This window comes from Telmatherina bonti, assembly GCF_933228915.1.
Source record: "Telmatherina bonti genome assembly, chromosome: 6".
NCBI lineage: Eukaryota > Metazoa > Chordata > Actinopteri > Atheriniformes > Telmatherinidae > Telmatherina > Telmatherina bonti.
In genome coordinates, this window is record NC_136624.1 from 35,565,324 (window position 1) to 35,591,516 (window position 26,193).

At 39.0% G+C, this 26,193-nt stretch overlaps 1 protein-coding gene across 1 annotated transcript in view; it reads right to left on the reverse strand.

The window, feature by feature from the left end:
• Positions 1-24,560, reverse strand: part of srpk1b (SRSF protein kinase 1b) — a 29,349-nt gene extending 4,789 nt beyond the window's left edge. The window contains exons 1-12 of the mRNA XM_079242506.1: positions 24,518-24,560; positions 23,877-23,928; positions 7,984-8,117; positions 5,974-6,082; positions 5,561-5,648; positions 5,388-5,475; positions 4,570-4,676; positions 4,232-4,397; positions 3,723-3,748; positions 3,401-3,626; positions 1,541-1,963; positions 1,107-1,201 (exon numbers count right to left, since the gene is read on the reverse strand). Of these exons, the coding sequence (XP_079098632.1) occupies positions 1,107-1,201; positions 1,541-1,963; positions 3,401-3,626; positions 3,723-3,748; positions 4,232-4,397; positions 4,570-4,676; positions 5,388-5,475; positions 5,561-5,648; positions 5,974-6,082; positions 7,984-8,117; positions 23,877-23,928; positions 24,518-24,530 (1,527 nt within the window). The 5' untranslated portion in view covers positions 24,531-24,560. The remainder of the gene's footprint in view (positions 1-1,106; positions 1,202-1,540; positions 1,964-3,400; positions 3,627-3,722; positions 3,749-4,231; positions 4,398-4,569; positions 4,677-5,387; positions 5,476-5,560; positions 5,649-5,973; positions 6,083-7,983; positions 8,118-23,876; positions 23,929-24,517) is intronic.
• Positions 24,561-26,193: the final 1,633 nt, after the last annotated feature.

Sequence of the window (26,193 nt, forward strand, 5' to 3'; positions counted from 1 at the left end):
GCAAAAACATGACTCAAACAGCTGAGCGAGCTGAGGCATGATCTGCAGGCTCTTTAAAAGGTACAGTGTGTAACTATAACTAATATTAGCAAAAATCAAGTGTCGCTTTCAAAATACGTATTTTTTCAAAATCCAATCACAAACGCATCCAAATAAAAGCGTTCTCATAGCTTAGAATGAGTTATTTATAAATACTCAGGTAGCGGCGCACCCATGTTGCATCGCCATCTTTGAATAGGGTAGCTGAAAAGGGACACACTTGTCGTTTTCCATTCAATTGGAGGAACAGCTATACTTTTTGCCCCACTAGAGGGAAGAAAAAATAGCCAAGGAAAAAAAAAAACAGAAACAAGGGTCTACATTGGTGTAGCAACCAGATGGAGACAGACAATGAGAGAGGAGGAGTTCAGAACTGAGGCAGAGGTTGCAGCTGTCTGCTGGACAGACGAGCTAATTCAGTTTAACAGTGAAAATTAACAGGGCAGGTAGTCGAGCTACAAATGTGTCCTCCTGTTTTAGTCTGATAATTTACTGTTACTTGTGATATAAAATGGCAGAGACGCTGGTTTGTTTGTTTGCTTGCCTCCAGTGGAAAAGCTCCGTTATAAGCTTTTAGTTGCAGTTACACTTCCCAGAAGTCATACCAACAGGCGACGGTGTGCTTCTTTCAGAAGTATTTTCTGAGTCTTTTATTCGTGTTACATAATTTATTTCAGCTGTTTTGTCAAGTTGGGTGGGCGTTCTGTACGTCATCACCTAACAGGACACACCAACTTGTGCAGGATGTTGATGTTCTCACATTTGTAACTCTCTGCGGCTTCAGTTGTGGTAATAACATGCTTAAACAGCGATGCGCCAGAGAGGCTCTGCTTGGTTGTTTGCATTTAATTAGCAAGCCACTACATGGGAGTAATTCTCACACACTGGGACCTTAAAAACAATCAATTTTCTGCAAGAAGCACTGAATCAAGCCACACCCACAACCCACACAAATGCTGTGAAAACCCTCAAAATCCCCAGTTCTGATGCCACAAAAGGGACACAGATTAAGGACATGAAGCTGAAGGTTTTAATGTTGCGACTGACTGCTGTATATTTTTACTCACCACCCAGCAGGCATTGCCAAGGTCAGCGATCTTAACCTGCAGCTTGTCAGCATTTAAAGGTTCCAGGGGGTTTACTAACAAACTGCCTGCTGAACCTGGACAAGAGGGGAGAGAGAAGGCAGACAGAACAGATAAGGGACTGGACATTAATCCATTCTAAATCACAGTTTACGTACAGCTGAGCTTTTTGTTCATTATGATTCTGAACCATGCTTTACAGAAGACCATCTCACTCACATGCATGTTATACTAATGTACAAATTTAAGCACATTGATTCACGATGGACTGAATAGCCACGCATGCAGAGACATATAATATTAGATTTTGTTTGAGTGAAACAATCAGCATAAAAATTATCAATAAATTTGCAATATAAACAAAGTGTTTCACACAATGCTAAAAAGGAAAAATCTGAGTTCATTCTTCAACTGACCATTCTGGTTTTCATCATCTTCATTCACAATTTTTGTCTCCCCTTGAATGTCCAAGTTCTCCACCTTCTTTTCCTCTTTTTCTTCCTCCTTTTGCTCTGCAGTGACATCTGGGGTGAAGGAATCAGGGAGTTGCTGCAGGGTTGGATCATTTTCTCCGTGTGAGGTGATACAGGTCTGGTCTTCCTCTTTCTTACATAACATATCTCGGTTCTCTGTGCTGTTTTCTGGTTGGTTTGCATTCTGTTGATCCTCCTGTTCCTCTGTAGACTGCTTGGTCTCCTGTACGTCTGTACTGGCATTGCTTTCCTGTAAGGGTGTATGGCCGTTGCAGTTGACCTCCATCGTGTTCTCCTCCTCGGCTGCATCTGCTTTCTTTTCATTTGGTGGAAGCGTCTGTTCAGGCTGCCCATCAGGAGTGGAGTCTGCATCAAAAAGGAGCAAGTTTATCCTACATAGTCATATTAATATCTTAGTCTCTAGGAACAAATAAAACTCCTTTCTTTTTAAAAATAATCTTTAACCAAAATGAGCATGTACCAGTGTTTTTATTTTTCATTTAACCGTTTGCACTAGAAATTAAGGCAATTAAACATGTGGTATTCAAAGAACAAAAAAAGTAACTGAGTCCACTCTTGCAGTCCAGGATATAGCAATGGCAGCAAAAATCAGCGTGTGCAGCTGGGTGTTCGGCCCTCATCAATGTTTATTTGATTTAGAGCTGATCAATACCTGCAACTTCTACAACTCCATCATGCAAATTAAACCCTTTTACCAATTCAAGTCGAGTGTTACAGCAGGGATGTCCAAAGTCGGTCCTCGAGGGCCAACCATCCTGCAGGTTGTCGATGCATCGCTGCTTCAACACACCTGACTCGCATTAAATGGATCCAACAGCTTCTGCACAGTGACTCATTATTATAGGTCAGGTGTGTTGGAGCTGGGATACCTGGAAAACCTGCAGGATTGTGGCCCTTAAGGACTGGAGCTTGGCACCCCTGTTATGAGCATGCTTTGGCTTATATTTTTCTTTTTTTTTCCTTGACTAACTGTGCATATTTTTCCCCATGAGAAGACCAGAGCTGGTGGGGATTGAAGAAGGGCACCAGTACAACTTAGTCCCATGTAGATGATGACACTGGGACAGGAAATCATAAAAAGATTGCCATGGTAACAGAGGTAAAAGAGTCAAGGTAACAGAGTTTTGGGTGGAAAAAGGGTTGAGAACTGTCTCAAAATGAAAATTTGGCAAATCCTGTCCATGTAAACATGAACTGAACTTTTTTGTCTGTAATGGACTGGTGACCTCTCCACGTTGTACCCTGCCTCTTGCCTGATGAATGCTGGGATAGGCTCCAGCCTACCCGCCACGCTGAATGGACTAAGCAGTGCAGAAAATGAATGAATGCTGTCTTTATTACCATCTTGCATTTGCGTACTCAGGTCCTCTTCACACCCACGACAAGCAGGTGTGAAGAGGATTGCTGATATCCGTGCTACTGAATCTTTGACTGATTTTGGTCTCTTGAAGCAAACCTGCTTATTTGCACAAAATGTATGCCATCAGCAAAGACATATGCATAACAAACCCTAAATAACCCCAACACCTCTTTACGAGCGCTTGTTATGTCTTCAGGTCTGATGAAGATGTAGTGAAGATGTTTGGTGCGCAGTTGAAAAGGTTCACTGCCCTCTACAGGCCAGGCATGCTCACTACATTGTTTCCAGTCCTGTTTGCATTTTCAGTCTGAATGGAAAAAATCCCAAAAGAAAACACCCAAAGGGAAAACATTTTATACAATGAGGTATTTAAAAGCACCCCCTCCCTTCTGATTCATAATGAGGATCTGGTAGGCATTCACCTGTGCTAGTATGGTTTGCAATGTCTTGCATTGTTGTAGAAATAGAGAGAGTAGCTGAGGAAGTTGTATCTTCCGTGGTCTCGGTTGTCTCTTCATCTTCCTCTTCTTCTCCACCATCTGGCAGTGCTCCACCCTCCATCTCTTGGATCCTCTTCTCCAGTAGTTCTGCCTGCTTCTTTTGCTTCTTCTTCATCTTTTTCTTTTTGTTCTTTGACATTTTGGCCATCTGGAGCAGAGGACAGCAGGAGAGTTTATATTCTGGCTGGAAATAAACTACATTTTGTACAAAGACATCAAACAAACAAAAAAAAATTGAACTTACTGGTTTGGGTGCTGGTGCTGTACTCACTGTAGGAAAAACAGGAAGTTTCAGAGGATTACAATGTTGAATGATAAGTAGCACATTCATTGACTCTATATTAGTATTCTGTTCAGGTTGCTGAGCTGATTCACACCAAGTTGTACTAACACACTGCCTCTACAGCAGAACCAGGCTCAGCAGGAGTCTCACACACTCTTATAAGCAAGCTGGTAATTTCCATAAACAATCCAGCGGCTGATTCATAATGACATGCAGCTAAGCTCTCCTCTTTTCATACAAAACATCTTTTAAGTCAAAACACTCAACTTTCAGAACACTACCACAACCAACACATCAGATCACAAGATGTTGGAAAAGTAATCAGCGAAGTTGGTTCATATTTGTTGCGATGCATCATTCAATCACAACGCGACAAAACCTGCTGAACAGCAAACCTTCATTCCGTGAGCGACATGTCCATCAAACTACAAAGGTTGTTTTTTTTAGAGCAGAGCAAGAAGGGTTATGACCTGCAGATCCAGAGGGAGGAGCAGCACCAGACTTCTGCCACTGTGTTGCTTCAGCAGCCATTTTCTTGATGTACGGCTCATTGACCGTCAGAAGAATGTTTTCAGGTTTTATGTCTGTGTGGATGATCTGACATTTGGTGTGCAGGTATTCTAGGCCCTGCAGAACCTGCAGAAAAAGTCAGAGCATCAGGATGAACAAATTTCATGGTTAAAGGTGAAAATTTTCCTGTTGAGACAAAACTAAATGAAACTTTCTCAACGACAGACTTAAACACTGCAGGTATGTCTGCTTGCTTTATGATTATATTCTGTATCTGTTCAGTTCTGGAGGGCAGTACCTGTCGTATGATGCTTTTAACACATGGTAGAGGCAGGCCTTGGTAGTTTGACTTTATAATCCACTTCAGGAGGTGGTAGCCCAGCACCTCGAAGACCATACACACATCTGCAAATGTAGGTCAAGAACTAGTAACATTCTTACATTAACTATATAGGTTTTCCATCTTTTTTTTCCAATATACTTATGGTAAGGTGATTTAAAAAGAACAGGTTCTTATCCAATGATCTATATGTTTTGTTCATTTCAATTGAAAAAGCATTCTGTGTTCCAGACGGCCTGAAAACAGCAGCAGATCTGATGATGTGGGAAAAATTAAGCATGTGTCACTGCATGAAGAACTCATAGCGTTAAATACATGCAGAACTAGCTGAATGTCAAATGAATATCTCAGAACCAAGAATAGCCGAGCACAGTGTCAATCCGGGGGTGTAATAAATGGCTCTGTGCTCGAGACTGTCAGATGACTGACACTACAACTGGATCTTGTCACTGCTGTTTGTACTCAAACTCTGATTTAAGATGTGGGCATCTTTAAAAAGAACCCAAATGTGTCATAGATGAGCTAAATTAATGTCCAGCCTGAGGTGGAGCAGTTTTGGATGTTTCGCACTAGCATGGAGAGTAACCACACCATCAAAGTGAGAAAGCAAACATGGGAAAGAGCAGACAGAAATATGCACAGAAATAAAGCCTCTTTAGTGTCACTGCTGCAGTTCTTAGAAAAAACCCAACATAGAAGATTAATCACAGTTTGCAACCTGATCCGAAGCTTAAATAGTTTCTTATAAAATAATTCTTCTTTCTGGCTGAGGATACGAGTTCCGTTCATGCCAGAAATTTTGAAGTCATCTAGCAGCTGTACCACTTTCTCTCTGTTCGGGTCTTTGGGATCAGTGTTCCTCACCTGGAAAACACAGATAGGGATGAGACAAGTTACGTCTCAAATAACTACAATGTCCCAGTAAATGTGAAGACTTTGTGTGCCTTACAGATTTGAGAAGCTTGATTTCATCCAAAGCCGTCTCGGTGTAATGTTCAGCACTTTTTACAACTTTCATGGCTACAAAGCGCTTCTCCCTGGAAATGACACAAACATTGCAATCTGAAAATGTAAAATCTGTAAAGCGTATTTAAAAACAGCAAATCATGTACACTACCAGTCAAAAGTTGGGACACTTTTTCCCATTAAATCCAAAGGGAAAGTGTGTCCAAACTTTTGACTGTCAGTGAATATGTCCAATCATTACATCTTTTCTAAAAACTGTGCTAAATTCTTTATTAACCCATGACAGGCAAAATATCAGCAAATTTAAGATTAAAATTTAAAAAAAAATCTAGTATTTGATCTTTGGTTAAAAGACAAAAAATAAATAAACATGTTGCAGTTGAGGAACCCTCTTACTGGATGTCCCAGGCCAGCCACACAGTGGAGAAGTGCCCCCAGCCAAGCTTACGGATCACATGGTATCTCCCATTGAACAGATCTCCAATCTTCACATGGTGATATCCACCTGATCAAAGACATATGCATACACGCAGGTACTGTGAAACCATGCTGTATTCTTACTGTGTGATCAGGGCTTGTCTTTAAAAAAAAAACAAAACAAAACATTAAGAGTTAAGAAAGCCTCTTTCTGGGAAGCTTCAGCACAGCTCTGAGCTGATTTTGGAAGGTGATGAAGACTTCAGTAAGAAGGATATAGAAAAGAGGGATGTATGCAAGTTGGGTTGCCTGGACCGATATACTAAATATTGAATATATTGACGTGCAAGACATCTGCCAACATAGGCTCTGCAATTTGAGAATTTTTACCAGAGAAGCCAGACGTGGACATAATGAACCACATCAGTGAACCATTTCTAGCTGCTGACCTCTATCCCAGCATTGCTGGCAGAAAACAGCATGACAATGTGAGTTATAAATGTTCATCAAGATATACAATGTCTGTCAAAAAACATCCGAAGTTAACTGAAGTGACACAAGAACGGGTCAATGCCTTACTAATATCTGGGAGGACAGTGGTGAATAATGATCTTTAATACATTCAGAGGAAAATTTGTCATGATCATAAAATCAAAATCCAACAAAAGTTACAATTAAATCCAAGAAAATCAAAGTACTCTTACGGTGTGTTCAGACCAAACGCATTTTGAGCGTCAAGAGCAGCAGGTTCCCATGTAAAGTCTATGGGAAGGCGCGGCAAGGGGGCGTCGAGCTTTCTCGCGTCGCGTTTTGGGCGTCGGCGTTCCAGTGTTAAGAAGTGTTTTAAGCTCGACAAGCGTTCCGCGTGTCAAAAGCCAGTGATGGGCAAAGCTGAACTTTGGCCGCTTGACGCGGGGCGTCAACCAATCAGAGCGATCAGCTAGCAGGTCCTGGAGGATTCCTGTGGTGAACCCAGACACGGGGCTGAGATGCCATTACTTTGTGCAATATTTAGCATAACCACTCCTAAAAAAGAAAAAAAAAAGCTGAGTGTTTCTGATTTGGCAACGTAGCAGGATAGGTTGCCTAGCAACGCTTTGTTTGGGGACGGCGGCGCCTCTCTGCTGAGTGCGGCTCTTGTTGCATTAACACTGACTATCACTCCCCTATGACAACGTCCTCTAGCTTTATTTATTAAATAAAACCATGCCATCTCTCTACTGAATCCGCCATCATTCAAACTGACCGGAAGAAAAGCGCCGCCTCCCTCCGCTCTTTTCCGCCGCGTTTGCCGCTCGCTCCAGACACAAGCAGCAGACGCGGCAGGAGCGTTGGGAGCGTTTTGGGCGTCGGACACAAAAGTGGCCGTTTAGTGACCAGCGTTGAGCGTTCAGAGTTTTCGACGCTCAAAACCCGTTTGGTCTGAACACACCGTTAGTTATGTAGGAGCATTTAAAGCATTTCACTACATGCAATAAAATAAAACTTTATTTATAAAGAAATTTTCATATATTAAAAACATAGCACGAAGTGTTTTACATATTTAAAAACACCTAAACCGGCCAGAGCCACTAGCAGCCCCCAGTGCAGATGGCCACCATTAAGGAACACTAGAGATAATGTGTAAAAAAAAACCCAAAACAAATTACATAGGCTAAGAACATAAAATAAAAATAATTAAAGGATTAAAAAGGTAAATAAATAACTAAAATAAGAAGAGAACTCAGTACTGGAACTAAACACAGAGGGGCTTTAAGAGAAGTCCCCTATAAGTACGGCCGATCAAAAAGCAAATAAAGATTGATAAATGTAATTAAAAGCGGTCTGAGTCAACAATAATCAAAATCAGACTGAGGAAACCATTGGCTATTGGAAAATGGTCAACTTAACCTTTCATTCCATTTATCACAACATCATAAATTTAAAGCATCGATTTACAACTCAAGTACACATGTCAGACATCTGAGCAGAGAGAAAGAGAGCGCTTACCCCGACAGTAGTCGTTAGGATCCTCCTGTTCATCGTCATCAGAGCCCAGGATCTCCTCATCCTGCTCTGGAAGGGGAGATTCTGCCTGGCCCTGCTGAGAGCCACCCCCACCCCCACGGCCATGAGGCTCTGGTCTGACAGAGTACAAGAAATACAGAAGCAAGGCTGGTAAGGAAGTGTGAAAATCAGGACAGAATCTGAAAGAATGGGAAACAAGATCGTGCAGAAGCCTGATAAAACAGGACAAATACAACGTACAAAGCACCAAAAAGGTTACTGTATCATTTTCATTTGAAAAATATTGTATTTTCAACAATGAGGAGAGGATGTGAAACAGTCTGCAGCTGACCATCTTTGGTCATGTACATGGAAGGAAAAAGCTGGAGCAGGGGATGCATTTTGAAAAGGTGTTTATACTGCAACGGACAGGCGACCTGTCCAGGGTGTACCCTGCCTCTTGCATGATGATTGCTGGAATAGGCTCCTGCGAGGACTTACTGGTAAAGAAAATGCATGAGGTATGTATAGAATGCGACATGAAGAGGTATATGCATGTACATCAGGAGAGGGTTTATTTAAAAATCCAGTGTTTTCCAGATTTGATTTATTTTTCTCAAGAAAAATACAATCCATCAAGGAATTACCATTGACTACAAACACTGTACATCACATCAGCTGCATTCCTTGTGGCCAAACTGCATTGTCCCCATTTAGATAAACTCTGCTAATGTTGAGGGAGAAATTCATTTATGTCAAGCTTAAATACCAGGGCTATGACGATATGTTTTCACCCCGATTCAATTCAATTATGATTTTTTGGATACTGATTCGATTTAAATTACAATTCTTATGATTCCCCAATATTTCTGATTTTTGTAGACTAAAAACAGACAGAAAAATGTACAATTTTTTTTTTGGTCATTTTTCTTGATTTAAATTAGGAAAAAACAAGACAGTAGCCAGACCATAATTCTGCAGCTAGAATGCCCAAGAAGACAAGTAAAAAAATTTCAATAAAAACAATAAAAATGACAACAATTCTATTATGGATTCATGTTTTTATTCTTTAAAAAAAAAAAAAAAAAAAAAAAAAAAAAAGGATTTTTTTTTAACCAAATAAATCCATTTCAAAATTGTGCAGCTAAAAATCTCAATATTCGATTTTTCAATTCAATTTTCCCACCCCTATTGAATACCTATGACAGGATGAATTAAGTAAAATAAAGATGTTTAGAAGTCAACAAGTCTGTGTTCTTGTTAAGTGGCACGATGGGCAAATGTCAGGAAAGCAGAGAAATGGAGGACTGACTCATCTGTACCAGCAACTACGGCCCCCACCACAAAACCAAACAGCCTTGAAATATGAGACTCTTTTCCGCAAAACAAGATATCATGAAAGACTAACTGTATTGTTGGACAACGAATGCTGATTTCACACTGCTTAAATCAACAGCTTGTATAGGGAGAATCTGAACATAGAATAATAAAATATTAAAACCATTCTTCAGTTGCTTACATGGAACAGACGGCTTGTTTGTTTCCTTGTTAAGAGCATACACACTGGATTCAAGTCATGAATTAAACAAGCACAACAAGACAAGATAATGAAGGTGCAGAACTGAACTACAACTGATCTAAAACAGAGCATCTGGCTTATGCTACTGTAGAAACTATCCACAAGAATTGCTAGAAAGTTAAGCATGTCAGAGGATTTCTGCATAACTTGAATCAAATTGTCACAAATTTCTCATCATGAATTTTTAGCACGAGTTGATTTTTTAAAACAAAACAACCTTTTGGTGCTTTTGAAGGTGCTGATGGAACAAGTTAACCACCAGGTCTTGCTAGGCCCATGCAACTGAGTGATAATCTTATTAACAAATATTACAGCATCACTACTAGGGCTGTGACGATATGCTTTTGTCCCGATTCGGTTCCTATTTTATGGGTCCCGATTCGATTTAAATTGCGATTCTCACAATTCTTCGATATTGCTGATTTTTGTAGATTAAAAACAAAATAAATGTATAAAACTTTTTTTTTGCTTGTTATTTTTCTTGATTTCAATGAGGAAAAAAAACAACACAGTAGCCAGATCATCATTCTGCTGCTATAATGCCCAAGAAGACAAGTTAATGGATCAATAAAAACAATAAAAATGACAAAAATAATCCATTATACATTTTTTATTTAATTGGAAAAAAAAAAAAAAAAAATTTTTTTGTTTAAAAAACTAAAAAAAAAAAATAAAAAAATCTATTTTTTGTTTAAAAAAATATCTCTTAAAATTGTGAAGCAAAAAAATCCAGATTTTTTATACAATTTTCCCACCCCTAATCACTACCAACAATTAAAATTGACACAGTAGCATGGAAGGACAGATCCTTATGATTCGATACTTGCAGTCGCTAAGTAACCTCAAAATCCATTTATCCAGTGAAAGTTTCCCACACAATGTCATTACTTGAGGGACCACCTTAGTAAAGTGATGTACACTTCCAATTATAGTCCAACCTTCTAACATATATCATACTTAAAACCCAAAGCAGGGAATTCTGCTATTGTTTGTGCAGATCTTTTATTCAGTCTACCAGCCCTCACTTACTCACACATACAGTAGATCACCCCCCGCTTAACACAAACACACTGGATAAATACAATCACAACAGTAATGGTAGCTACCGTCACCAAACACATTTCACAACTTTTATGGCTCTTTTTGGAAAATGTCAACATCACTGCATCAACCTGTAAAACAAACCTTAAATTACTTTCTATAAAAAGACGGCTTGACCCTCTCACTGCTCTTCTCTGCTTGAAGCGAGGTGGACACTTCATTTTGTTGCACTTAAGATAAAAATTATGTATATCTGGTGGCTGAATACTCAAACCCCATCTTCTCAGTGAATGGCAGAAATATCAAGGACTACAGGACAGCCACAAGGCATTCCTTAAAAATAACCCTTCAAATGAATAAAACAACTCTTTATCTGCAAATATTCAACAACACAAGGTCTGGAAAATCTGTAACAGTAGTGGAGCCTGTATTCTGAAGACAAAAAAGAAACTGTATGTTATAGGTAACTCAAGAAAATGCTTGAAAATTATTTTCTCAAAAAGAAATTTAAAAAAAAAAAAAGAGAGACCAACATGTTCCCATAAAAATAGACTATACTTATATGGATTTCTAATGATTCTACATAAAGGTTTAATGAGGAATTCAGTGGGAAACATTGCAATAAATTAGATAAAAAAAATAAGTAAAATAAGAAACTTAGACCTTAAATCTAATGTCTTGAACTAAAACAAGCTTCCAATCCAACAACACAGGTAGGAAAGGAAAGCTTAAGGATATTGTCCGTATGAAGGAAAAACAAAAACAGAAAAATTAACATATAACGTTACACATATTTGAAGACAAAAGACATCGGATGGTTTTGGCTTTCAAGTTATGTATGAGTTTGATTTTTTTTCCCCTCACTGCAGCACAGTGGACATTCACAGCTCAATGCCCCCTAATCACAAGACACACACCTTCAAGGACTTCTGCAACGCTAGAAACACATGAACTCTTCAAGATCTTCGCCAACTATCTGTCAAGTTTGCCTCCAACAAACACACATCTTACCTGCAAGACGCACGGATGCCCATGGGACGCAATGTGAGAAGGACAAGAAAGTACAGGTGCTGGAAAAACCTTTTACTCCATCCACCAGGAAGGAAAATGTGGTATGAGAGGTTAGAGGACAGAGCGGGACATAGAGAATAAAAAGTAGAGTGGAGGAGGAGAAAGTGACTGAAATGGCAGAAGAGCAGGGGTTGGTGAACCAATTCAGAACATGGGAAAGAGGAGGAAAGAAGGAGGAGTGGAGAAGAGAAGGGGAAAACTAGCAAGCAGAAGAGATATGTGGAGGCTTTGCTGCACGCTGTGGACCTGGACTGCAGGGGAGCGCTGCACACTCGCTGATTCTTGCTCACTTTTTTGTCTCTCCCACATTCACTGCTGCTCTCTCTCTCTCTGGCTGACCGAGAACTCTCCTTGGCTGTCGTCAGCCTCTGGCCCAGCCCCCTCTCTGACAGCTGGGAGATGATTGGGTGATAGAGCCAAGCACTGCATTGCAGGTGAGGTACGACACCAGCCCCCCCTCCCCCCAGACATCCTCTTCATCATACCAAAACAAGACCATTCCTCTTTACCCCTTGCCTTTCCATCATCATCACCACCCATACAGTGAGTCTGTCATTACAACGGTGCTTTAATCTTTTTTTTTTTTTCTTCTTCTTTTTCATATAAACAGAAAAGCCACAGCTTACTTTGCAATCTCCTTGCCCTGGCACCGTCCCCTGGAGGAAGCTCTACATAGAGTAAAGGATGACCCACATTCTGTCCTCTTGGTACAAAGTCAGTCTTAAATTTAGAGCTTAAAATCACATTAAATCTAATGTAAATCCACAATTAGAAATATTGCTTAATCCCATTATACTTCACAAACTCAAGTCTTGCCCAAACATAACTTGATTATATAGGTCACGCAATAAAACAAATGTTGAAGATGTTTCTCTTTCTAAACAAACCTGCAAGATATTTATGTTTATTCTCTTTTACACAATCTTTCATTAACAAATGACATGAAATACAAATGGTTTTCAATTTGATTGCACTTCTAAGAGTATGGTGTGGTTGGGGGAGTTTAGTTGGTCCATTTTAGGCTCTGGTGGTGATAAAGTAGGGGACAAAGATAAGTAGAGATAGATAGCTTCAGTGTATCTTAGTCGTTTGTACAGAAGTAGTGAACATCATGCCTCATTATCATTTCCTTGTTGCTTTTACTTGCAATAGGTAGAATTTCATTGATAGACTGCTGTGACACCATTAGAGATGTTACTACTACTTGATTTCACAATAAACTGCCATATTAATCACCATGATTAATGAATCATAAAGCACTCTCAGTATCATCACTTTCCATAAAGGGTGATGTCAGAAACATAAAGGCAGATTGATGCAACTTGTGCAAGGAGCTAAAACAACATTACACATCCACATGTTGCTGCTTCCATTGCTTTGTTTGCATGTTGTATAAGTTGCAGAAAAGGTGCCTGAGTGGGAAAGTATGACATAGGCTGAGTTGTTTCCCTTGAAATAGAGAAAGTTGTTATTATTGGATTCTTTTAGCAAAACAAAGAAAAAGGCTTAGTTGTGCTTATGGAGGACAGCTTACCAGGCGGCAAAGCTGCGGTGAAAAGAGGAAATATTAATGCAACACTGATATTAAATGTTATTGTGCCATTTGCAATTTTCTTATGATATATGACTCCTAAGGACTTGCAACACAATGTGACGAGTTCATCACCTAAAGCCTGCTACATCCTCCACGGGAAGCGAGAACTTCTCCCGTTCTCGAGGCCTTGAAAAGAAAATGATGTCATTTAATTCTCGTAGACGTGACTGAAGACAGTTCGACACATCTGGCGAGCAGAACTTTTTTCTTGAAGGGCTCTGAGAAGTATTGTGTGATTGGTCGGACATTTGAGGTGGGTGTGGTTGACACGGACAAGGATAAAGCGGAAAGTTGCCGCTTCTGCATTTTTTGCTGATGCAGGTAAAATGGATTGTTTTGAGAAAACAGCTGATCAGGGTGGTGAGGAAATACAAACGTTTTTACAACATGAAGCATTAAAACACACTGACCCAAATGCATGCACAACACACCCTGATGCGGATGAAGCTTCCTGTTATATATATAATATATGGATACATAACAGTTTAGACATCGCTGCCTGCACTGATCCTTCCCCCGTCGCAGATGAACCGACTTGTGGATAATAAATGAACGAGACAAAAAAATTTTTTCTTGTTCTTGTGGCCTCAAGAGCAAGAACAAAGTTCTTGCCTCTCGCAGAGGACGTAACAAGCTTACCGTATTTTCACGACCATAAGGCGCACATAAAAGTCTTAGATTTTCTTCAAAATGTGCGGCGCGCCCTATAGTGCAGTGCGCCCTTTGTGTGCGTGTTGTTGTAATCGGACGTATAGGGAACACCATGAGAACGTTAAAGGGTGAAGTGTGGGCGTTGATCGCATATAAAAGAACAGGTATGTGCGTTATGCAGAACACCTTTTTCTAACAACCCTGAAAATGGCAAAAAGACACGCTTATGAAGCACAGTTTAAACTGAAGGCCATCAACTACGCCAAGCAACTTGGAAATCGAGCAGCCGAGAGAGAATTTAAGATTAATGAATCGATGGTTCGCAAGTGGAGGAAGATGGAAAACGAGCTCCGACAGGTAAAGAAGACGCAGCTGAGTTTCCGTGGACATAAGGCAAGGTGGCCCAAGTTGGAGGAAAGACGCTTGGGCTAACGTGTCTGCTGGCACTGTTGTCCGCGCTTTCGCAAAAGCCGGCATCATTTCCGAGGAGCCGCACGGCACGGAAAGTGACTGACAGTGAAGAAAGTGAACCTTGCATGTTTGCTGGAGATTTAGCGCAGCTGTTCAATTCAGAAACAGAGGATGAGGACTTTGATGGGTTTGACTGATGACGATTACCGGTAAAAAAAATGTGAGTACCAAACTCAGTTTTGGTCCCGGTCTATTTTTAAATACGCACACTTGTGTGCTTGTTTTATCCATGTGTTTTACCATGCCCGCGCCGATGATTGATTGATGATTAAAAAATGTTAGTACTTTGTAATCAATACTTAAATAAAGCACAACCAAACTCGGTTTTGCTCCCGCTCTGTTTTTAAAAAGGCATACTTGTATGCTTGTGTGCATTGAGAATGTTAAAGGGGGAAGTGTGGGCATGGATTGTACCGGTATATAAAACCCGCGCCCTATGGTCAGGTGCGCCTTATGTATGTGTTAAATACAGAAAGGACGCACATAACTGAGACTGCGCCTTTTAGTACGCTGCGCCTTATGGTCGTGAAAATACGGTAACTTTACATTTTTCTGATCCAAAAAAGTATTTTAAATGGATATTTTTTATTTTTGTTGTATTTAATTCCACGTTTTTGTTTATGTATTTTCACAATTTTTCCAGTATTATGTTGCAAAAATGTTCAACGTTTTTACAGTGCATTTACAAAGAATCTTCCTGAAATTCAAGTAGAAGTCCAGCTGCCTTTTCCATCTGTTGTCTCTGTACTGACGGAAATATCTCATGCCTCCAAAATGCATTTAGGAATCTCACATCTAAGCAGTTTACTTGCACTGAGTAAATGAACTCAACCGTTTGTCTCATGCGTTTCATTTGAGCTAATCTGAGATCTGCCAATCAGGATGTTGTGCAAAAACACCCCCATTATCAAAGAGGGCTGCTTATTCTGTTATTTTAAGAGCTTTTATTGCATAATGATTCCTGTTATTAGTTGTGTGGACTGGGATATTCATGATACATCTGTCAGTGATGTGGAAAACAACAACTGTTCCTAATATTAGTAGAATTTTCTTGTAATGGTTCTGGTTTTGGATTTATTATTTAGCTTAGAACAGATGTGTTAACTTTATTTTAGGACAATTTCCTACTTTGAAATGGAAACTAAAAAAAAAAAAAGACTACATAAAAGGGGTGCTATGAATTATCATCTGTTGTAGTGTATGAACATCATGTACAGTCCCAAGGTGAGACACTTAAACACTAAAACTCCAAAAACTCAGCTTCACACAAAAGGAATCCCGACTGATCAATAATCACTGAGCAAGTAGCTATGTGTTTCCCACCACTTTTGTATGCAATTATTTTATTATATTTGTTAGTGTAACTCACTGCAGAATTGCCCCCTTTGTTGTGTTTGTCGCATCCTATTTGTCTCTGAGACTGTCATCTACATTACTGCCTCTGAAGCACATACATTTCTCCACTGAGGAGCCAATCGACTCTTATCTAAAGTGATGTGACGCCATATAATGACAAGTCAAGAGGTAACTCATTCTTAAAACCAAGCTTCACACTGTTTGGAGGAAAAATAACACCTGCATAAAAACTAAACAAGTAAACCAATAAGTGAAAATATAACAGGCAAAGCAGTAATGAGAGCTGGTGTGATTAAACTGGTTGTATATGCTTTCATTCTTCATTCAACAGAGGTATTATAAATATTACACGCTATCAATAAAAATACATTTAAAAAGCCAATTGTTCTTTTACTTTATTTATTCATTATGCAAACCATTTAGTCTGATTAAGGGTTGCGGGGTAGCTGGAGCCTACAACAGTTTTCAGGTGAGAGGCAGGGTACACCCTGGACAGGCCACCAGTCCATCACAGGCCATTGTTATCATTATTATTATGAGCTAGTCAATCTATTAATTCAATTAAGAAACAGTTTTTACAATAAATACTAGGATACAGATGGAGCGTAGGATTGGTGATTACTGTATTTTAGCTAAATCTGCTAACAGTGATCTGTAGCTGGCATCTGTACTTCCGATCGAACCATAAACAACCAGTGTGTGGGCAAAATTAAACATACATGTGCAATGGAATAACATAAATAATTACAACTTTTGCTCACGCAAAAACTTTGTCAACTGTTAACTATGAACTCCAACACACAATGAAAGTAGGAACCAAAATCTAACAGAATCACATCCTTTTGATCTCAACATCGCTCCAGAGCACATCTGACATGACAGTGTGTGTCAGTATCTCCAGCTCTCCACTGGCTGTGTTGTTTCCACCCATCCAGCCCCATTAGATCTCTGAAGTAAAATAAACATGGGCACAGGAGAAGACAGAGCTCTTGGGATGGAAGTGGGCCAAAAAGATTGCCATACCAGCTCCCCTCCCTCCAGACAAAATCAATGCAAACTGCCATGGCAGCAGAATGAAACAGCAGCACAAGGTAAATGTACTGAGGGTGCAATGCACACAAAGTGTAAATGAATGTAGTGCAGTGTTTTCATTTTACACCTACTGTCTTACACCTACTAAATCTTAGCAAGGATCATGCTAGGGATGTTGCTTGTTAACTTATTTAAATTCTTATTAGATTATGTTTTCTTTTCATTTTAGCTCCTGTTAATTAGCACATTAAGACTAATCAATGTTGAACCTAATAAGCAGTATAATAGGAGTTCACTCTAAAGGAATACTGCCAAAACAGAGTTTATTAAATATAATTATGTTAGTTTAAACATACAGTATATTTTTATGCTGAATGCATGGCACATTATAACAAAGAGAAAGATTGATAGAGTGAGGACATTACAGTTTTGAATGCTACAACATCAATTACACCACTGCAGGTTTTTCTTAGTTCACCACAATGAAATATTTCTGTAAAAATTAAAAAGCCTTAAAAACCAAGTTAAATTTCACAGCCCAATGCCACACACCAGCATGCACAGATATGCATTTAAATATATATTTCTGCCACTGTCAGGACAGGAAGAAAGGGATTAACCTGCAGTGTGAGGACAAAGGACAAGAAAGAAAACTGGAGGGACACAAAACTGTAAAAGGCCGCAGATGATAAAGAGTTTATTGGTTATGCAATGAACTGCAGCTATGGCTGGAAGAGACGCAAGAGAGATGAAAGCAAAATACAGCTGAGAGCAACAGTGCTGGTACATACACAGCAATACGGGCTATTCCTGCTTCATCCCTCGAGTCTAAAAGCAGTAAGAACATCTCAGCTGAAACAGTTACAGAAGAAAGTGGCTTTGTGTCTCAACAGATGCAAAAACACAAATAACAGTATGTCTCTAAATTACAACCTACAAACCTTGTCGAGTGCAAATTTACTTGAGATGTTTGGAGCCTTGTTTTCTGTCAGTCGCACACAAAATAAGCAACATGCATGAATACAGAGCAAAGGTAGTAAAGCCTGCATACTAAATGAAGAACAGAACAGGCCATCATGAGGACAGGTAAGCACTGTGTAAACGTGAATGTTATACACACAACAAAACAAGACTATCAGAACGATCAGCAAGTCTGACTTTCACATCATTTTTTCTTGCTTTCTTTATCTAATGCATGCAGAAGGGTTCCACTACTCACTTGCACGTTAAACCACTGGCAAGTTTCACTACAGCTGTATTGATGGAGAAGATCCAGTCCAGGAGCCACATGACTAAGAAGAAACTAACCTGCAGCTTTGTGACACCAAACTGTAAACTGGGCTAAGAAAAGGTCGTTTAAAGCTAGAATTACTACTGCTTAGAGCTAGGACTAGTCAGCACTCTTCTGCCTGCTCTGCAAGAGTACTGTGACTGCTGTGTCCCTCACCACAGCTGACACAGAGAGAGCGAGTGACAAGAGGGCGGGAGGGAAGGAGCATGGAGGGAGTAAGACTAAGATGGAGAGGGAGACAGAGGAGTTGGGAAATTGGATCACTTAGTTGTCGTTAATGAAGCTTTTTAACTAAAAACTGTCCCACTGCATTAATGGCTCAGTAGGAGAATTTCAGAGTGATGTGAGAAGAAAGAAGATCCAAAAGAAGACATGTTGTAACAGAAGATTGATCATTCAGATTTAGTCTAACATGCTGTGCCAAAACTCTCTTTACCATGACTTCGCAAACGTTGAAGGGCGTTCCTGTAACATCTTTATTGGGATCACCTTCATTATGGACTGCAGATGGAAATTAGTTCTGAGAGTTATAATCTGGTACTAGGCAGATTTTCTTTGTGATTAATGCTCATGTACATTGTCCCTGTCAAATAAACTAAAAAACATAAAACATTAAATTTAGCATCAGATTTCCCACATTTTTTATACTATATAGAGAAAAGCAGAAAATTGTGTGTAGAGCCATTTTTCGTTTTTTGGTGGTTGTTTTTTTTTTAATCACTTTCAGGACTTATGAGGAGCTTGACCAGGACTCCACCAGGCTTAATGGACAGGGCTTCTGACCCAACACAACCCACAATAACACACATGGTTTACCTGTATGTTAAGATAAGACGACGCAATATTTAAAAACAAGGAAGTTCAGCAGCTTACCAACCGACGGCAAGTGCTGTCTCAATAACCGCAATACTGCGCTATTGACAAGTCTAACCCGAGGGCGTGGCAAGCAACCGCCACCACCGGAAAAGTGTCATTTTTCCCTCCACACTTCTGTCCACATCCGGTGCACGCCACCCGATAGATCCATTCATGCTACTGATCAACAGATCTTGGCAGCTGTGCTGGTACCAAAGCCAAATGCAACTTTCCCAGTTTGGGAATATTTCGGATTTCACCCAGAACCAGATCATTTACAGGAGGCAATATGCAAGATCTGCGGCAAAAAAGTTCTTGTGAATCGCGGAAATATGTCAAATCAATACGACAAAACTGCCCCGGTCAGCAGCTTCAAACAGGACCGCTCAGGCTGGTGCCACCAGACAAGTTGAAATAGCTGAAGCCTTTGCACAAGTTGTCACATACAGCCGTGAAAGTAACAGGCATAAATGCCTTAAAGATGCCGTTGCGCAGTATCTGGTGGAGGGGATGGTCCCATTTAACACAATGGAGAAACCTGCATTCAAGTCAATGCTTCATAAATTTGATAAGCCATGCGAGTGGCCAGGCAAAACCTTCTTCTCAGATACTGCTGTCCAAAAAAATGTACAACAGGGTAAGAGCATCGGTGAAAAGCGACTGATATGTGGTCAAGTGCCACTATGACTCCTTATATGAGTCTAACGGTGCATTATCTGACCATGGAGTGGAATCTTAAATCACGATGCCTTGAAACTGTGTTTATTCCCAAGAACCATACGTCCGACAATATTTCAGAAGCTCTCCGTTTTGAGGAGGTCCCTGGATGAGAAGAAGCTGGCCTGCATCACTACGTATAACGGGGCAAACATCATAGCAGCAGTAAAAAAGGTGAACTGGCCTTGGCTTAATTGTTTTGGTCATAATTTACATTTGGCAGTGACAAGCGTTAAAGAGTGCACGGCCAGAACAATGGGGCTGTGTCACACTTTGGCCAATGCGTTTTCTCAGAGTTGGCTGAAGAGAAGACACCCAGCACAAGACGTCCACAAGAGGGGCTGCGAATCGCCAAGCATGGCTTCATACTGGTAAAATACCAAAATTAGACTATTACACTTTTATAAACATACTTGCAATATTTAATAATCTAGTTAATTGCATTGGCATGACAACCAAATGGGATGATTTAAACAAATTTTTTTGTTTGATAAAAATATATTAAAAACAAAAGATTTTTAGAAATGTAGCATTTATTTTCATTTTGTTGGCAAATTTCAGTTTAATAATGTTGGGGTACCAAACAGAGTCCTGGAGCAAATCCTGGTTATAAAAACAGTTTTGGTTGTTTTGGGAACATCTCATTCCAAGCTGGCAGGACATCGCGGCCCTCATGTCTGCTTTGAAACCTGCGGCTGAATTCACAGATCTGCTGTCTGGCGAGAATTAAGTGACCGTCTCATCAGTTAAACCTGTCCTGAAACTCCTGACTGGAAGTGTTCTGTGTCTATCAGACATCGAACCTCAAGCTGAAGATGTGCATGTTCTCGAGGAGAAATACAGATCAACAGCCCCACAAGAACTTTTGTCAAAAGCCTGCTTGCTGGGTCCTAGATACAGAGAAAACCATATCGAGGACGCAGAGGAGACAAAATGTGCAAGATGCTGGTTGTGAAAGAGGAGCGTTCGCAGAGTCAGTTGCACAAGATACAGCACCACCAGCAGCAAAAAGGAGGACATTTGGAGCTAAGAGCCGGGAAGTTTGTGCAGATACTGAACTTGCACGCTACCTGCAGGAGGAGCAGTTCCACTCGCCCAATAACCAGAGTAGATTTCCCCTGCCTGCTCTTTAAAGTAGCCCACCAGTACATGTGTATTTGCGTAACAAGTACACCATCTGAGAGAGTGTTTAGTTCCGCTGGAAATATTGTTACCCCTCTCCGATCCTCTCTGAAACCACACAAGGTCAACATGTTGGTTTTCCTAGCAGGGAACAAGGACATGTGAACCAGAGTCTAAGTCGTCAGTCTTTAAGAAACTTTGTATTTTATAATAAAGAAATTATTTCTGTTAACACATCCTGCCCGTTTGCATTGCACTTGTTTTGCACCGTTACTAAGACAGGCTGTACGTTTCTTTTGTTCTCCCATGCATACAGCTAATGCTCCGTTGTGATTTGCACCTAAATATTTAGCAAAAACATTTACTTTATTCATTGTTGTTTGACAATGTGTAGCAAAGGCTATAGTCTTATTTTCTTAAAGGCTTGCTCTTTGCCATGTCTGTGTTGGACAATTAAAATTTTATTTTTGTTTTAAAACTGTCATCTTTGTTATTTAAAAAGTGATACGCTTATTTTGCCTATAATAAAATCAGGATAAATTGTGTAATGTTGAATAGATCCATATCCTTTTATTTTTTTAATTGCGGTGACAGCGCATATCGTGCTGCTGAGACAACGTGCAACACTGCAAAGAAAATTTGTTAACCGCAACACCCCTACCCACCACCATGCACTGTGACTTCTAGTTGCAGTCAAATGTGCTGTGGGCAGTACATCTTTTAAGATAATGTAAAATAATCATAATCATTTGAAAAAAAAAACAAAAAAAATTAAGAGTGCCTGCAGTAACTATCTCATGTTTGTTTTTTGTTTTTTTTAACATAAATCTTCTTTAAGATTTCTTTTTTTTTTTTTTTTGCTTGCTAAACATCCATCCATTATCATTATTTGTTTAATCCAATTCAGGACAGTGAGAAGACTGAAGCTGATCCCAGCTGCTACCAGGCAGGCAGACCGGTAACAACCACTCTCGCTCATGAGTTAAAACTTCTAATTAGCTTTGCATGTATGTTTCTGGACTGTAAAAGAAAACCAGAAAAGAAAGGCCGAGAAACTGACAGCTAAAACTGTAAAATGAAAATTGAAACTCCAAGTGTTTCTGAATCTGAATTTTAACGATGACTTGAAGAACTCAGAGAGCAAAGACTTCCACCAAGACTTTGTCTTTCTTTTGGGCCAATGACTGTGGACATTATTTTTTTAGTTAGAAGCTCTAATGGCTAAATTATCACCTCATCAGTAAAAACATCCTTTAAAAAAACATCCCTGGATCCAGGGAATGATCCTGATCATTCCCAAAATGCATTCACTCTTTCTTCATCCCATTTCTGAGATTTTCTGAAAATTTAATTAAGATCTGTTCATAACTTTTTGAGTTATGATGCTCACTAACAGCCAGACAAGCTAACACCGCCAAATACATACATACATACAATATTAAGCTAGAACTCTCAGCAGGTGGTTTATCATACCCAGATCTCACATGAGAAAATACCAAATATTTCTCGTATTACCTGTCTAACTTCCTGTTCAGCTATTTTTAGTCATACTTACAGGATTCTGACATGTATGTTATGATATCTCTACTGTACTTTATTCAGCTGTGCATATTTGTTTTGACGATGCAGTAGACTCATGATGATGTACCATCTTTCTGAGAACATGTCAATTTAACACACAACTGAGCTTGTGTGTGCTGTATTAACACAACTGAGCACCCTTTTTTTTTTTTTTTTACTGTGATATGCAATTGCATATTTACAGATGACTTAATACTTTTTTCTTGACAGTGTTTGGTATTTTTGGTGAATAGCTGCACACCTTTGTTTGCTTTACAAGGCAAAAGCACATACGTCTTTCAGTGGTTTTCTGCCCTGACAGGGATCGGAATATATATGCACACCTTTTGCGATTATACAGTCATATGCAGCTGCTGCGTGCTGTACTGTTTAACTGTGTACAGCTCCATTCTCTGGGACAGTTTCAAAGCAGGCGAAGCAACATTTACAATGATGGGGTAAATGGTGAGGGAATTCAAGGGCAAATCTCCAGGCTCAGCAGTCCAACTACTGATATACAGCGAGGTTTGAAACTCAGAGCCTCAAGCTCTGAGCTACAAGCAGGCGCTGGCTCAATGACAGTTCCAGCCGCAGTGGCCTCAGAACAAAAATGTGGCCGAACACGTCATGAATTGCACTTTCTAACTGAGGCATCACTTAAAATCCAAGCATAAAACAATATTACATCCATCTTTATATGACTATAAATAAATGTCACAGAAAGATAAGTAAAATTGTGCTTAATCATGCCAATTAAATCTTTCTTGATATGACATGAATCCTATAATAATAACAATACTTTTAAATGTGCTGAAAAGAAAAGCTTTCCAGTTTGGACAATTAGTTTAGCATATGAAATGCTTCATACCTTTCAGATATTAAAAAGAAAAAAGGACACAAGACTCATTACGCCGCTGATAGTATTCAGAAATTATTATTTTTCTCAGTGGATACTGGCATGCCATTTTGTTTCTTTTCTAACTTTCAGAAATCTTTTTTAATACTCCATCTTAAAAATAAACGGTTGCGTCACAATTACAGAATTAATTCAACACTCTTTGATGGATATCAAACAATATTGTCTTTAAACACAATTATACATTACATTAAAACACAATTATCAGAAAACACAACATCTAATTTTAGTTATTCAACTTGCAACACAAATGACTATTTATTGAGCCACACTTTTGCCAAGTGATTTTATCACTTTAATGCCAACCATAATCCACTTTTATGGCCTTTTATTTAAATAAAAAAGTCATCAGTTTCAACATACTACGCTCATGAAAGCATTGATGTACTTTAATCAATACTTTCTACTCTGGTAGCCAAATGTTAAAGCCTTAATTTAACACATTTATCCAAATATTTGATTGTTATTAGAATGTCCTCACGCAAAACTGAGACTCATCTGACAAGGCAAAATAATTTCAAATGACTGATGATAAAAAAAAACAACAAAGAATCAGAAAGCAGCAGAGTGAACTTCCTGCTCTGTTCCCAGATCAGTGGAAAGAAACCGAATAAACGAGCACATTTGTCTTTTTACTTACTTTTTGCCAGGTTTTCTGGGCTTTCTCTTCTTCCTTGCTTGGATTGCGAGTACTAAAAACCAGAAAAGGGAAGGAAAATTAAAACAAATTGACATTTTCACACCCATGTGTGTGCGTATACATTTGTGTGCTTGGAAATATTTGAAGTAGCTCCGACTGCAGGTTTAGAAAACTTGTACAAACATCTAAAATTATTAAAAACCGAGACTGGCAGTTTATTTAGCTGAAATAAACCGGCCTTTGTGCTGAATTAATCATCTTTATCTGCTGAAATAAACTTGTTTATGGGTTTCGCTTTAAATAATTTCGATACCAATGATCACGTAGACACATTTTCAAATATGTTTATCGTGGCTTAATTATATTTTCATCCACCAGAAAGTTTTATCGTAGACTTTAAAAAATAATGTGAAGCTAATCTGATGGCTACAGCTAGCTTAACGTTACCACACATAATACACACACAGTAGAGCGCATGGTCCACTTTTACTTCTCATCAATTATAACGTAGTTTGTATCAATATTAGTTTATACCGTTCACTAAACAAGTAGCTGTTCTGATACATGTCCACCGGGGAAAAGAAGTTGTACGTTCTAAGTATTTCGTGTGAAAAGCATTTTGGTTTAGTTAGCAACGTTACCTTTTCTTTCCATGCTAAGTCAAGAGAACAGCTGCGTTCAGGGACTGTTGGAAATGTGAAAACTCTCAGATGTGCGCGAAATTGATCAAGCGGTGTCGTGAAGAAGGCGGCTTGAATGGAAACTCCCATTGATGGCATTTAATGGAGAGTGTTTGACATTCTTTTCAAGCTAATCTTACAAGTTGAACAGACTTTGTACACGTCTTCACTTTCTCTCCTGTATAAGATATTGTCTTCCAAAAATTACGTTTTTAAATTAAATTGCAAACTGAATATATTTTGCTAAAGTCATTTTTGCATTCTCAGACATACTAAAGGAGCCTATCATCTTTTTTCACATTATTAAATTCAAAACATCACCCAGCACCATTTTGCTGATGTTGCAGCCTTGTTGGGGGGTATGGTGACCATTAGGGCTGTGACGATATACTTTTGTCCTGATTCGATTCCGATTTTTTTTGGGTGCTGATTCGATTTAAATTGCGATTCTCACAGTTCTCCGATATTGCTGATGTTTGTAGGTTATATATTTTGAAAAATGTATAAAACTTGTTTTTTGCTCGTCATATTTATTCATTTCAGTGAGGAAAAAACAACACAGTAGCCAGATCATCATTCTGCTGCTATGATGTCCAAGAAGACAATAAAAATAATGAAAATGACACAAATTTTACAGTGGATTAATTTTATTTATTTAAAAAAGAATAGATTTTTTGTTTTTTTTTTTAAACAAAAAATCTATTTTAAAATTATGAAGAAAAAAAAAACTGTTTCCGAGTTGATTTCCCACCCCTAGTGACTATCCGGCCATTAAAAACTCAATCTAGGCCATGCTGTATCCCATGGCTTTTATCTATCAATTAAATTAAATGGAAATTAATCTTCATGTGTTTCTGAGCAAACTACAAACCTTTGTCTTTGTGAGCATTGCCAGTTGAAAGCTTTACAAATAGCTGCAAGCCTCTGGAGCATCCTGCATTGAAAGGTTTTGGGGATTTTTATAGATAATTCACCTTCAAATACCTGCCTGCTGCTCATCAGTGGCTTCATAACAGCTGTCATCCTTCCTGATGGAGACTTTTCATGATATGGGTTTTTCTGAACAAACCAATTTGATCTTGCTGAAATATTCCTGAAACATCCAACTTTTTTTTTTTTTTTTTTTTTTTTTTAAATTTCTTTGCACTATTTAATCTTTTTCATTTTCAGGTAGAGCTTTCATCTCTTCATCTAACAAACAGCACCAGTGTGGCTTGTTTAATCATGTGAAACAATCTACCTATGTAGTTTTCCCTCACAGACGAAACAAATTGTCAAACCTGACTGACATTGTTATCAGTGATCTTAACAGACAGGAGAACTAAACAAAAAAGATGATTTCTACAGAAAACCTAAAACACAAATGTTTGGTTAATGGAAATCCTACAGGCATAATCAACTGGAAGACAATGTAGTTGAATCATACTTTTTTCCCACCCTTTCCTTTTACCTTTCTTTTTAGTATTTTAATTGTTTTCTTTCATCTTCTGCAGAAATGAACTTCTATAAATAGTTTCATTCCTCATTACAAGAGGGATCCCAGAGGAAAGTATCAAAGCACCCATCAGCCATGCAGAGGAACTCTGAGCCCCCAGTGTTATACATTATAAACAAACCTTGACTTAATTACTCCTCAA